Source organism: Vigna angularis, chromosome 2 (genome assembly GCF_016808095.1).
Source record: "Vigna angularis cultivar LongXiaoDou No.4 chromosome 2, ASM1680809v1, whole genome shotgun sequence".
Taxonomy (NCBI): domain Eukaryota; kingdom Viridiplantae; phylum Streptophyta; class Magnoliopsida; order Fabales; family Fabaceae; genus Vigna; species Vigna angularis.
The window spans coordinates 43,954,593-43,969,043 of NC_068971.1; the positions used below are offsets into that span (position 1 = coordinate 43,954,593).

General features: G+C 33.9%; 2 protein-coding genes and 1 pseudogene across 2 annotated transcripts; 1 reads left to right on the forward strand and 2 right to left on the reverse strand.

Annotated features, from left to right (window-relative positions):
* Positions 1 to 3,880: 3,880 nt before the first annotated feature.
* On the reverse strand, positions 3,881 to 4,969 carry LOC128195368 (peroxidase 31-like; annotated as a pseudogene).
* A 654-nt stretch (positions 4,970 to 5,623) lies between these two features.
* Positions 5,624 to 6,524, forward strand: LOC108322422 (uncharacterized). Its single transcript, XM_017554498.2, has one exon. The coding sequence runs from the start codon at positions 5,781 to 5,783 to the stop codon at positions 6,270 to 6,272; it is 492 nt and encodes a 163-aa protein (XP_017409987.1). The 5' UTR covers positions 5,624 to 5,780; the 3' UTR covers positions 6,273 to 6,524.
* Positions 6,525 to 8,754: 2,230 nt separating this feature from the next.
* LOC108322461 (diaminopimelate decarboxylase 1, chloroplastic) lies at positions 8,755 to 13,243 on the reverse strand. The gene is made up of 8 exons (XM_017554564.2): positions 12,692 to 13,243; positions 12,383 to 12,557; positions 11,646 to 11,795; positions 11,298 to 11,459; positions 10,255 to 10,440; positions 9,581 to 9,703; positions 9,359 to 9,448; positions 8,755 to 8,973 (listed from the first exon to the last, which is right to left on the reverse strand). Exons 1-8 carry the CDS (start codon positions 13,186 to 13,188, stop codon positions 8,893 to 8,895), a joined length of 1,464 nt encoding a protein of 487 aa, XP_017410053.1. The 5' UTR covers positions 13,189 to 13,243; the 3' UTR covers positions 8,755 to 8,892.
* Positions 13,244 to 14,451: the final 1,208 nt, after the last annotated feature.

Sequence of the window (14,451 nt, forward strand, 5' to 3'; positions counted from 1 at the left end):
TTATATTGATTATTAACTATCAAATGTTTTTTTTACTTCGAATAGTTTGATACAACAATTAGACTTCTAAACAACATTTGAACTCTGTGAATAATATAATAAAATTCTGATTGTTGATCTTGATTTCCAAATAAGAACCATAAAGAGAAGTTGGAAGTTAAAATAAGGTGGAGATTAATATACAAGAAAGAAGGGGACAAGGCATATGCTTTATTAGGCCTGGTTCATTTTTCTAAGGCATTTGGTTGGTTGAATCACTCAGTTCAATTAACATTTGGTCTTCTCTTCATAACTTACACGCCACTTTCTGTTTCTACCTTGCTTTTTCTAACGTGGAACTACGAGTTAGGACCATCCTTTTTACCTTCCTCAATAAAAACCTATCTTTCAAACGTTCTCTTAAGTATTACAGTATATATATCTTATTTAAACTTTAAGATTATAAAAAATTGTTTTTTTTATAACATGTCAAGATTACGATGTTATGCTATTTAATATTATCTAATTATTATAAGTGTTTCATTAATATTGTGTTCGATCATTAAATATTGAATTAATGCATGTCATTATCAATTTAATCATCAGTCTAATTTTAAAATATTGTTTAAAACCTCGAGAAAGTGGCATATTCCAAGGAATAAATCACTAGAAAAGTTGGCTTGAAGTACGCATAGAAATCTACTCTTATTCTACTCCAAGTATCTCATACTTGTAGAATAGACGTCTATTTTCATTTTGAATAGAAACTTTTCATGTAATTGCGTCGTTAGAACGATTTTAGGAAAATGATGAGGAAAAAAAATTGAGAAATTTGTTTGGAAATATTTTATTCTGCTGACTCAATTATGTCAAGAATATATTCACCTTTTCTATTAATAGTTATAAAAAAGGATTAAACAATATATTATTATAATTCAGTAAAATCAGTAATATTAATGGTGTCACTGGTATGGATTTTAAAGGACTAAAAGACGAGACAGTTTATTGAATATTTTCCATCTTGTTATAAAGAAACGCTTTAAAAGCTAATTACAAAGACGCGTTGATACAGTTTTACGACACATCTCCAAACTTAAAGAAAAAACATGTACTTGAAAGAACTCGAATTTATTAAGATCTGCAAAAGTTTTAATCAAGAATTAGCCTGTCTAATCAAATTGATAACCTTGATTATGGTTTAATAAGATTAGGGTTTCCTTTTACAATTAATACCTATAATCTAGTCACCTAAATTAGAATACCAGAAAGTTATAATAATAAATGATTTTTATTACAGCATAAAACTGAAGATGTATCTAAAGTCAGTTGTTTCGAAAGAAAACTAACATTTGGAGTGAATGGTGAGCCGTTTTCAGCTTAATTAATTTGGCCTTTGTTTTTACTTTTTGTTTTCTTTTCTCTTGCATTTTGAGCAACTTATTGCATACCAAAACCCTTCACGTCTTGGGGGTATGAATAGGCATTATTATTAGCCCTTTCTTAATACTTGTACGTATCACAAAGAAAAACAACGTCAACACCATTTTTCTTTTCATTCAATATATATATATATATATATATATATATATATATATATATATATATATATATATATATATATATATATATATATATTTAATACTCGTTTTCATTCTTTCTCACTTAATCTAAACATCACTTTTTGGTTATGGTATTTTCTTTTTGTTTCACACTTTCTCAAAAAAAGTGCTATAGTCATGTCTAATGCACCAAAGGATAATAGGATTAGGCTATTAGGGGTGATTAAAACTTTCCTTCTTCTCAAAGAACTAATTAAGAAAATGACAAGGTCGATGATAACGTGTCAAGATATAGACATCTTGATCTTGATTCAACGGTGATGGGTGGAACCCACAGTTTTAAATATGACAAAATATTTTCACAAATTTGTGATGAAAGCGAGATAAAAAATAAATTAAATGAATAATTTTATAAGAAACAAAATACATGTTATAAAAGCATTATATTAATAAGGTTTAATGTCATTTTAGGTTCCTATTTTCGGTTCAGAATCTCAAATAGGTTCTCTCCTTTCTCGGCGTCTCAATTAGGTCATTAATTTTGTAAAATTGAATCAAATAAAGGCTTTCCGTCAAATTGATCAAACACTGTTAAGTTGGGTGTTTCGTGGCACGCTCACACTGTAATTTTTTATTACGTGGCATTAAAAACGTGACTGAATTATATTTTTTTAATTTTTGAATTAAAAAATGAAGTGTACATAGTGGAAATATAATTTAAGGGTAAAATTGGAAAATCATATTAAATTAAGTGTTAAATTGGAAAATCAAATTAAATTGGAAAATCTTCAACCGATCGGCTCCCGTCCTTTAGTCGTTCGGTGTCCTCCTTCTTCTTCACTGCTTGGCCTCGCTCGGTAGCCTCACCGCCTTCAGCCATTCGGTTCCCTTCTTCTTCATCCTCACCGCTCGGCGTCTTCTTACATTTCGTTGGTCGGTTGACTACTAATAATATCCTATAATAGGCTGCCACCAAACCTTAATTCCCTAACCTAGCCAATGTCGCCGTCAGCCACATTGTGCCACCACCATCATCCTCGTCGGACCACAAGCCGTTGTCGCCGACCTCCATGGTCGCCGCACATTCATCTTCATCACCTGCAAACCCATAAATTAGAAAATTCCAATTGCCATGTAATCCTAAATCGCAGATCCCTTTCTTCTTCCTTGCGAACTTCGCTGCAACCACCAGTTAGCGACATCATCTCCTCCATCATCGCATCATAAACCTGCATCAAATAGAAACCACATCATCATCTTTGACTTCCCATCTGAACTACATCAGAACAACCCACCAAAACCCTAAATCCATAGTTAGTCACCACACCGTTCAACCACCGCAGGAACACCATCAGAACCTCGTCGGTCCTCCGTTCACCTCTAATGCATCTCGCATCATCCTCACTGAACCACCTCGCGAGCTACGCGTGAAGGCTCCATCACAACGCGATCCAGATCTCTGCACCAGAGTCGCACCACCACGAAACAAAAACAACACCATCGCGAGCCCCAAAACTCCTCCGCATAAACCCTAATCGCGAAAGATCACCGCGCCGGAAAGGAGATTGAAATTGCAAGCCATCAACTGAGCAACCCAAACCGCGACGAACAAAAACGCGAACACCCCAAAATCAGATTGTTCTCTGTAATTGAAATCAGAGAAAGGAGCAGCCTTTAATTTCTTTTTCCCAATTTACCCTCAATTTTTTAATTTAAAAATTACAAAATACATGTCACAATTATGTATAAACTGACACGTTATCTAAAACAACACCCTCAGCATGGCACGTAATACCCTCTTTAACATCGTTTTCTCAATTTGACGGAAAACCCCTTATTTGATTCAATTTTAAAAAAATAAGGACCCAATTGAGATGTCGAAAAAGAAGGGAGCCTATTTGAAATTCTGGGCGAAAATTGGCACTAGTTATTGATAACGTGCCAATATATTGTTTTGTGCGTTCTGACGTGTTACTTTCTTACAGAATTGGGTCTTCTTCTTCTTGTTTAACCTAGAATCCATATTCAATCACTCCACACCAATTTGTATGCAATCTCAAAACTACATGAACTCTGAGAAAACAGATCAAAATGAGAAACTTTATTAATTAAATCTTATAATATTACATTCAAAAACCATAACTCAGATTCATCTATCCAAGATCAAGGACAATTGCTTTATTCCCCCGTTTCCCCACCTCACACAACCGAACTCTATGTATGTATAATCAACCTCAAAAACATCAAATTCATGCACAACAGAGGTTTCATTCTAATTCTCATCATAAATCAAAGGATCTTATATCATCGAATCATCAACAGCTTCCAAAAAGAAGAAAGAATCAATTAATCTGATCACACCTACGTCTGATCTTCCCCTTTCTTCCTGTCTGCACATTGAGCAGACTTAGCTTCCGCATCGTCGAGGCAAAAACCCTAAAGAACCTAGCTTGATCCTTGGCGAAGCCCTCCAGGAATGGTCTCGTAACAGGGTCATTATAACTTGTTGGGAATCATAATGTAATTGAAGACAGAAAGGGTAGGGTTGGTTCTGTAATCGGCGCAAGCTTTGGATAAAGGTTCAGAAAAACGAGGGTTGTAGGACGAATAGGAGTTCGAGAGGTTGGTGACGAATTCGGAGCAGTGGGAGAATCCCACGGTGTGGTCCCCACTCAGAGCGACGAACTCCTCCACGGAGAAGCCGTGACGGGTGAAGCCGCAACAGGTGAAGATTTCCGTGATTTGGGACATTGGCATGGATGGAGTGGGAGTTGGTTGGGGACGGAGGCAGTGGAAGAGAAGCGACCGTCACGATGCCTGAGGAAAACAAGGGTAGAAGGGGCAGCCGAGCATGGTCAGAAGGTCGCGGGTTGCGGCGGAAAGGATGTTGGCACAGGAGACGATGTTTGGGCAGGCCAGTTCAAGGGTGGTCTTGGCGCGGACGACAAGGTCGAAGGCGTCGTCGGGGAGGGAGAGGCTGATGTCGGCGTCGCCGAGGAGGGAGAGGTTGATGTCGGCCTCGCGATGTAAAAATCCTAAATCAATTTTTTCCCTAGTATAAAAACCTTATCTTTAAAAAACCTCAATATGGTGTTTTATTAACATGTCAGCACCGCACAAAACAATATATTGACACGTTAACAATAACTGGTGTCAGATCATCAACACACTAACTTTGTTTGGTTATACTTAACGGAAAGGACAAATTAGACACAAATTTTACTAAGTATAGACATATTCCAAACACTTTTAAAAATAAGAATTGAATTGATATTATCCAAAGTGGAGACAAAAAAGATTATTAAACCAATATATACATCCTTATCTTTATTCTCAGTTGTATTAATGGGAATATGTTGATTTTTTATTCCTTAGATGCATATGTAATATAGTACTTAACCTCTTATAATCCAAACATGTCCTGCTTGCATTATTTATAACTATTTTTCTTAAAAACAATTCTAAAATAGGTGACAAAACGAAGGAAAAATTGTTTCTAGAAAAAAAAAACTCACTCTTAACCTTTATTAAAAGGCAATGGAAATGTTTTATTTTGTTAGTATTTGTTTAACTGTATTCAGTCGCCGAACAGAGATCCCATTGGTGAAAGTGTCTCACTCATGGAAATCGGATAACTCTTTCTATGTTTCTCTATCTCCTTTCCCCTATCAGACTTGTTAGAAAGAAACAACTGAGTAAAGAATCTATTCGTTTCTAAATTCATAGAAAAAAAAAACCTATGATATTATTTTAATTAAATTAAAATTAACATATACTTGTATAAGATATATAGTATGGGAAAACTTTTTCAGCGCATGACAATGGTTTGCTTTTGAAAGTTACGTAGCGGTTTTTAAAACTGCAGCTAAATCATGTGTAGAATGTGACTTTTTCTCTTGTGTGCAAGGAATTTTATATGGAAGGGAAAGCTGTGGTCACGAGGTAAATATTTGGATCCGAAACATTAACGGACGGGTTCATGTAAAATCACGTGAGGACCCTTGCATTGAACCATTTCTATAGTTATATTACACTTAATTTTTGTTAATTAATTGTAACGCGTGTGGTGAGCCCTAGAGTAGAGAAAAAGTGGATTTGATTGGCTTTATCCTTAACAACCAAAAACCTATTATATAAATTACAAGAAGGAATAGTCAAGAGTGTGAAAATCACTAACATAGCCAAAACAGAGAGCGAGAGAGAGAGAGAAATAGACGTCAAAAAGCTTGATTCAGAGCTTCAATGGCATCAAGGAAGGGCTTCCTTTCGAAGGTGAGTTCCATGTTTGCATCATCGAGCAGCGAATTGGAGGGAAAAGCCGTAGAAGCTGACATGGAATTGGATGAAGCTGAGGTGTGGAACTGGAACTTATCCAACAGCAATAACAGTGTCACAGAGTCGAAGAAGTGGTCACGATCTGGTAAGAAAGGGTTTAAAAAGGTGGAGGGTGGTGGCAGAGTCAACCCTGTTGCATCATCCTCAATGCCGGTGAATATTCCAGATTGGTCCAAGATTTTGAAGGAGAACTATGAGGAGCACGAGAACAGAGATTCTGTGAGTGGTGATGATGATGATGATGATGGTGGTGGCGAACGAGTACCCCCTCATGAGTATCTTGCTAGGAACAGAGGAGCTTCTCTCTCTGTGCATGAAGGAAAAGGGAGGACCCTCAAAGGTAGGGACTTGCGCAGTGTTAGAAATGCCATTTGGAAGAAAATTGGTTTTGAAGATTGATTTTTTCATCCGATTCCATTCTACAACTTTTCAATTTTTGGAACCTGGCTCTGTAAGAAAGAGTTCATATTCGTATGCATCTTCTGCTCCTCATCAACGATATTTGTTTTCTTCTTTTTGGACCATTCTTGTTTGCTAAGTTATCTAAGAAGATGTATAAGTCTCTTTCGTTTTGAGTGTCTGAAAGAAGAATCACTCATGCTTGTAATTAACTATTTTCAACTACCTAAAAGAAGGATTGGTTTTGTACTTGTTTTTTAGTGTTACATCATTTGTATTTTTTCCCGATTCGTTAAAAGGGTTTTGAGTTTGAGTGAGGAGAAAAGGGTATGGTGTTGCAGAGACAAAAGGAAAAGCATGGTAGGAGAATTTAGTAGGATTGGAAGAAAAGAACACGTAAGGAAAGAAATTAAATACGTTGGCGGACTACACGGGTAATAGGTTGTTGGTAAGAGATAACGGCTCATCGCATCGGCTGATAAATAATTTTATCATTTTATATAAACAACACTTCTTAAGAAATATATGTTGTTTATAAGTTCTTTTTTTTAAAAAAGGGAAAATACCACTTTTTATAACTTCTATTATGTATATAATGCAATGTATTTGTATAAACATATTACGCCGTAAAAATGTTTGGTTATGATATAAATAAATATATTCATACTTTACTTTATTGCACTTTTATCATAATAAAACATATAGTGCCTATTTCGGAATAATTTCTTAGAAAAATAATGATTTTTATATTTATGATGTAAGGGCATTCAACTTTAAAAAAATAATTGTTCATATGTTCATTTTTAATAACTCAACTCTATGAAATGATTATTTGCTCCTAACAAATTATTCCCAAAAACTTAGTTACGTGTATGGTATAAAATGTCTTCAAACGTAATTAGGAATTTTGTGGTATATTTTAGGCAAACATATAGAATGGATTAGAGTGATGACAAAGGTCCACCGGTGAGATGAATGAGATATGTAAGAACAAAAATAAAGAAAAAGAGTAATAAAAAATAATAAATATAGTAAAGAAAAGAACATATATAAATAAATGGAGAAGATAATTATGTATCATTTTTCAACTCCCCTCAACTCTATTTTTTTTTCTTATATACTAAAAACAAGGTGAATGATACAACAGTCATTGCCACGTCACGTTTTTTTTGTACTCCTACCTAACACTTTCCGTTTAGTATTAGTATTATTATAATTTTTTAACGAATATGAATATTTCCGCGTCTCACCCCAACAAAATTGATTTGATTTTAATTATTTTATTTTTGTCCCTCTAACTTAAATTTATTTATTTCTTTATCCAGAAAAGTTGACGTTAAAATAACAAATCACCGTCAGAAAATACACATTAAAAATAAAAATAACGTATTTTCAAATTAAGAAGGACGAAAATGACATAATTTGTTTTAAAAAATTAACTGGAGAATTTGTTAAGTTAAAAATTATATTTTATTATTTTGTTACAAAGTTCAAAAAATATATTTTTAACGCGAATTCTCTCATTCTAGAAAATCTTAAATAAAAAACGAGAAGGTAGTGTGTATTTTATATTCACAAAAAGACAAATATAGCAAGGAAGTCATGACACGAGTGACCTGTGAAAATAAATTATACGCGTTTTCATGGAGAAAAAGATCACAATTGATAAGGAAAAAAATGAAGAAGGTGAATATTATACATTTTTTATTATTAATTTAAATTTATATGATTTTTAAAAATTATTTTAACCCCTCTTTTAAACTAAATAAAAGTTGAATGATAAAGAAAATATTATAACGTTAAATTCTAATCTCACACTCATTATCCCTTCTAATGATGACATTACAATTCTAATATGTTAGCAAGTACCTTTAGTTTCTAATTAGTGTAGATAAAGTGGTAACGTGATGCATAATCACATGATTAATAATAAACCGTGTTAGAAGTAGACACGAACTTACGATTTTCTTTGTACTGTATCAGACGCTAAAATGCCCAACGAAAATTTAAGAGGTTTCATCTCATACGCTAAAATGGTAGGACCCTAAATTGACAAAAGTAAACCCTAAATCAGTTTTAGACATTGTCAGTGTCATCTTTAGCCCTTTAAACAAAAGTTCCTAAGCTTTATTTCCTTGTTCTCATTTAATGTAATTATATATGTTTGCTGAATTCATTTTTTCTTTTCCTCGTAAGAAATATATACTGTCTTAACATTTCATAATCATATTAATTAAAGATTGTATTAGAAAAAGAACATTCAAAGAAAGTGTCCAGTAGGACTAAATTAGTTAAAATTTATTTGTGTCAATTAAACCAAACACACCACTAGAAAAAGAACATTCTAAGAAAGTGTCCAGTAGGTTCATTTATATGTCAATTGAACATTCATGCAGGTTCATTCACACTCAGAATTTTTTTTTCTTCATAGGTGGTCTACCACTAACACCAAAGACTAAAAGATTAACTGCAGTGTAAAATCTAACCGAAATCACACTTTATTCAAGTAGCATAGAAGAAAAACAAAAAAAGAGTGATGCATTCAGAGACTTGGAAAGATCCAAAATCCAAAATACACAACAATTTTCCAGCTTCCTTTCCTACAGGATGAATTACCAGCTCAAAGGCCCTCAAAAAACCGAATGTGGTCTTCAAAAGTCTCACCATGTCTTATTTTGCTCACTGATCCATCATCTTCAACCTAAAATATTTTACAGCATAAAAATGTCATGCTTTATATCAAATCAAGTTAAAATTGATTGTGTTCAAAACCTGCATGGTATTCTACAAAGCAACTAAATATAATAAAACCACAACCAACAAGAAACGAGTTATTAAATATTAGAACTTTCAATCATTAATTATAACAAGCAGTACCCTCGTTTTATATAATGTGTTTTCTCAAAACATGTAGAACTTCAAATGGTTTTGCCAAAGACCTTAAACACAGAACAATCATTAGAAAAACATTATTCCTATTCAGAGAGGCTTTCCTGATATTATATGTTCATTGACGATTATCAAAAGGCATGTTCACTGAAAACCACTTCAAAGAAGTTAGCAAGTGGAGAAAAGCAACTCCATACCCAATACTCAGGAGGCCGCATCTTTAGATTGTATGTTGATGCCATGCTCATGCAATAAGCGCCAGCATCATGAACGACCAAACCAGTACCCTGACAATAAAATTCAGATGAGATAGTTTAAACAAGTTAGCATTCCTGTCATCTTTGTTTTGTACAAATTATGCACATTTATTATTTAAGCATGTAGTTTAATTTAAATTTAAGAAAAAAATATTATATTACCTTGGCTGGAGTAGGAAGTTCTCTTTCTTTTCCTAAGAAATCTGCAGACTCGCAGACTGGGCCAACCACGTCAAAGGTTGCTTTCTCAGCATTTGATGGGGCAGGGGAAACCAACTCTATATGCTGCACCCAAAAATTAGATGTCACTATTAAACATTCACGTAAACATAGATTGACACAACCCATCAGCATGAGGTAGCCAAAAGGACCTTGTGCTATCCAATAAGTTTCTTTAGAACATGCTAAATCTAACTTTGTTCACTTCTAATCTGTTTTCCAATCAATACTGTCCAGATTCCACCAGATTTGGAAAATCAGAACCAAAAATGTTATTGCATGCTTTGGTATAGTGAGATCCAAATCCAAAAATACAAGATTAGCATTTTCTCCTTTAAGCTATATTCGGCAAACAAGCGGGTCAAGGTTGTGGAATCCCAACCAAACTATAATGTATTGATCAAGTTTTAAAAGTACATTATATGCTACGGGAAAACACAACCGTTCATACGGCCTAGAATTCTTCATTAGTTTCTGAGGCAAGACTTAGCATAATGGCAGCCATCACACAAAAACTTCTCAGAAGAAAAAATTATCTTTGTCAAACACCCACACCACACCAATATTGATTTATTGATTAGAAGATATAACAAACCTTTGGCACTTGTATTACATACCTGGTAAGCATCATAGAGACTAGGGCGGATAAGTTCTGCCATACTTCCATCAATTACAATGAAGTTTTTAGATCCATTAGTTTTAACCCCTGTCACCCGGTTAACTAAGCAACATGTGTTAGCAATGAGTGATCTCCCTGGTTCAATGATGAGATTAAGACCTCGGGAAATAACAAGATCTCGTACCTACTCCAACCATGAAACAAAAAATTGATATTAGCAGGTATGGCATGTGCACAGTTAATAAAACGTAGTCCAATTCACTTATTCTGCTATAAAGGGTAGTATAACAACAGGTCAAAGACTGATACAAATTGGCAGTGCAGAAGCATGTGATCCCTATGATATATAACACTTACAAACATATGTGTGAAAATGCATTCATAGTATATGTTATTTCTAGGACACAAATAAATACAGAGTCATATTCTATTATTTAAATATCTTTGGATCCCAGTGGACTTCCTTCAACAATAGCCAACCTCAGCAGACACGTGAGATATTATCAAATTACCATGATTAATACGAACTACTTATCTATCAGTTATCACACATAAACTGTGCTCATAAGGACCTCCAGCACCAGTCATTTGCACATCAGAAGGTCCAATAATTACTTCTATGACAATTCAACATCCATGAAAGCTTCTATTTCAATAAAACATGATAACTGCTAAGAACTTCAGATCACAATTGACAATTGATGAGATGTTTGGGCCATTTGTACTATAGCATCTTTCAACAACTATAATTAACGAAAAAGTTCTCAATAGATGACATTGATCAAGTTCCTCAAATACTGTGACAAAAACATATATTGTATAATTTAATATTAGTTCCTAAAGGACTTATTTATCACGTTTGTGTGCATCTAATATTTACACAAATGGTAAATGCTGAATTTTAATTGTATAACATTGCAATATTAAGAATATCTATTTATCAGCCATTGCTTATTAGTGATATTCATTATGCTAGTACGCAACTGCAAACTTAATTACATATAAAATGTAAAGATGAAATGATATGGGCCGAGTCCTCACAGTGTCAATGAGATCTCTAGGTGAAGGAAGGATGGCACCAGAATGATAATAATCTATCCCAAGTCCTCCTCCAATATTTAAATAATCAACTTCAAAACCCTGAGCTCGGATTTGATCAATGTAGTTGATCATAATGGTGGCAGCATCCCTGAAAATGTCTACCTGAAAGAGTGGAAAAAGAACACAGCTATATTTAGATAAAGATTAGGAATCAACATAAAGTAGTGCAAAGCTTGAAATTGACTTAAGCAAGAATGTTGTACACAAATAAAGGAAAAAAACATAAATATAAAAAGAGGTGTATAACTTAATATACCAAAGCAAAAATAATAATAATTTCCATCTAACCTTGGTGATTGTTGAACCGAGATGGCAGTGGGCCCCTACTAGTTTGAGCTCATTAGAATGCTCCTTCACTACATCTAAGAACCATTGCAGCTTCTCATTTCTAATGCCAAATTTAGAGTTCTTATTCCCAGTAGCAACATAAGGATGGACCTAAGAGTAACAAAGTTAGAAGTTTAAATATTTTCAAATAAAAAACATAAATTATGCAGATGAGAGCTAGAAATCCGAGGTTTCAGGTCTGCCCAATGGTGAGCTGTTCACTAACCAGTCAATCACTAGTAATACAGAAAAGTTTTAGTACAGTGATGATAAATACAGGAAGAGTAAAGGAAACTGCTATAAGTGCTGAAATGGGGTATTTTATAATGTCAGTGAAAGGAAGATATCGTATGAACGTAATATGTAATTGCCTGAGAACATTGATAATTAATTGTTGAAATTACGCAAAGCTGTTTGCAATCAAATGCCCTGAGCAATGCATTAGTTAGAAACTAGACGAGTGTCATTAACCATGTTCACTTTCTTCTACGCTAGAAAGCTTATTTTAGCCGCATTAATCCTGATAGCAGAAACACATTTTAAGGAATTAAACATTTATTCTTTTCAATGGAAGCCTCTTTCGATCTGTTCAACTTCAGTTGCCTATCAATAACCCCTAATCTGAAAAAGTTGCCAAAGCCTTAGAAAATGAGTCAAACATGACAACTCAATTAGCAAAAACGTGGACAACAACATACCTGTGGATCTACATCCGGATTAATCCGAAGTAAAACATTGACCTTCTTTCCGGCCCTTTTTGCAGCCTCTACAATGTTCTCCAAGTCAAACTCACTATCAATGTTGACAAAGACACCTGCCTGGGCAGCCAAGACCAAGTCCTCCAAGATTTTACCATTCCCATTAAAGATACACCTATCCATCCAACCCAGAAATAATCTAAGAATACATGAAACTCTTAACAACACAAAATACAAAAATGCCAAACGACATGTAATGTGGGTAAAAAAAAACACAACAACACATTAATCGGTTGATTGTTATTGAACCTTGTGGGATCAAAGCCAGCACGAAGAGCCAATCTAAGCTCATTCCCACTAACAAGCACAGCTCCACAGCCCAAGTGCCTCAAATGTTCCAGAATCTTCAAGTTATTGTTGGCCTTAATGGCATACCCAATTATAGAGTTCAACCCTTCCAATGCATTCCTATAGGCTTCAACATTCCTAGTTATCTGGGGCTTGCTGTAAAGATAGAAAGGCCTTCTCTCAACAGATTCCATGATGTCATGTACCTTGAGGCCCTCACAGTACAGATACCCATCTTCGGATTTGGTGAAACAGTGCTGAAAAGGAGCCTTCTTTGAGTCCTCTACCGCGGTTTGAGCAGCTTTCTGGGAGAGAACAGCTCTAAGAGCACGCGGTCTGAGGGTGGCCTTGAATTTGAAGGGTAGAAGTAGATTTTGAGATAAAGGGTTTTGGTTGAAGGAGTGGTTATAGGTTTTGGGAAGGGAATGAGAATGAGAAAGAAGGTGTGAGCCTGCCATTGCAGTGTCTTGATGAATGATTTTGCCGACAAGACTGAGTTGCAAGGAAAATCACATGTCAAAACCCTCGTCCATGTTGCTTTTTTTTTTTTTTCCTGAAGCTAAACAACAGCAAGAGGGCTACTTCTTTGTAGGTTTGGCCCATTATAAAGCCCAAAAATAGGGCCCAAATATTTGCATTTTTGTCAGCCCAGTGGCTTTTTGCAAGATTGAGAAGGCTAGAAAACATAATTTCCAACTTAGTTTTTCTTTCCTTTCTTTTTAATTAGATATGCTGAATATTTAGAAAATAAGGAATATCTAAGTTCCTAGTACCAACAAAATTTAGATAGTAACATTAAATCTCACACACTTAAGAAATTAAAGTCCAGCTCCCAGTACCAACATAATGCTGGTAGTTAAATTAGTTACACACAATTCATATTCATACTCATTATATATCTCATTCAGTATATTGAAAGTATCAATTCATATTCATACTCATTATAATCATTACCATTATCATATATCTTTATTCTACTATTTATTATTGACTTTAGCAACAGTTTTATATAAATGAATTCATACTCTCTGAGAGTAGGATATTCAATAAGTGTCAATTTCGCCTTAAAGATTTCCTGATGATTTCCAGTAAAAACAATAATATTACTAAATGTGCTCTGTTATTAATTTAAATTTATTAAAAATCACAATTTTTATTATTTTATTTCGTATTTAGTAAATATTTTTCATGATATGTTAGATCTCAATAATCTTAAATGGATAATACAAGTACCTTAAGAAAAGTGTATTGAAAAAGTAATTATAAATATTATTGCATAATTTATTACGATCGAGCGTTTTTCTTTGGCGTTGAAAGTGGTTAAACATGTAAAGATTTACGTGTGCCCCAAAAGTGGGCTACATATATTTTTCTTTCCTTTTTGTCTTTGATTTATTTGATACGAGGTGGGTTTTTTAACATTATTTTGATTTTGTTTGGATATTGAAGTTATTCTCTGTCAGAAATGTTTTTGTATGACTTCAAACATTTCAAGACCAAAAGTTCATGTTAAGTTTAACTTTATTTAATATCAGTTGAACCATTCTTTGAACGTGACTTTTTATTTATATAATATAGCAGGAGGTTGATAACTTTTACTTTCTCTTTAAACATTAACAAATCTCGAAAGAAATAAATGCATAAACTATTTAATACTTACTTTTACGAATAATTAAAACTACGATCAAATGTATAGTTTTTAATTATTATTCATGAGACAC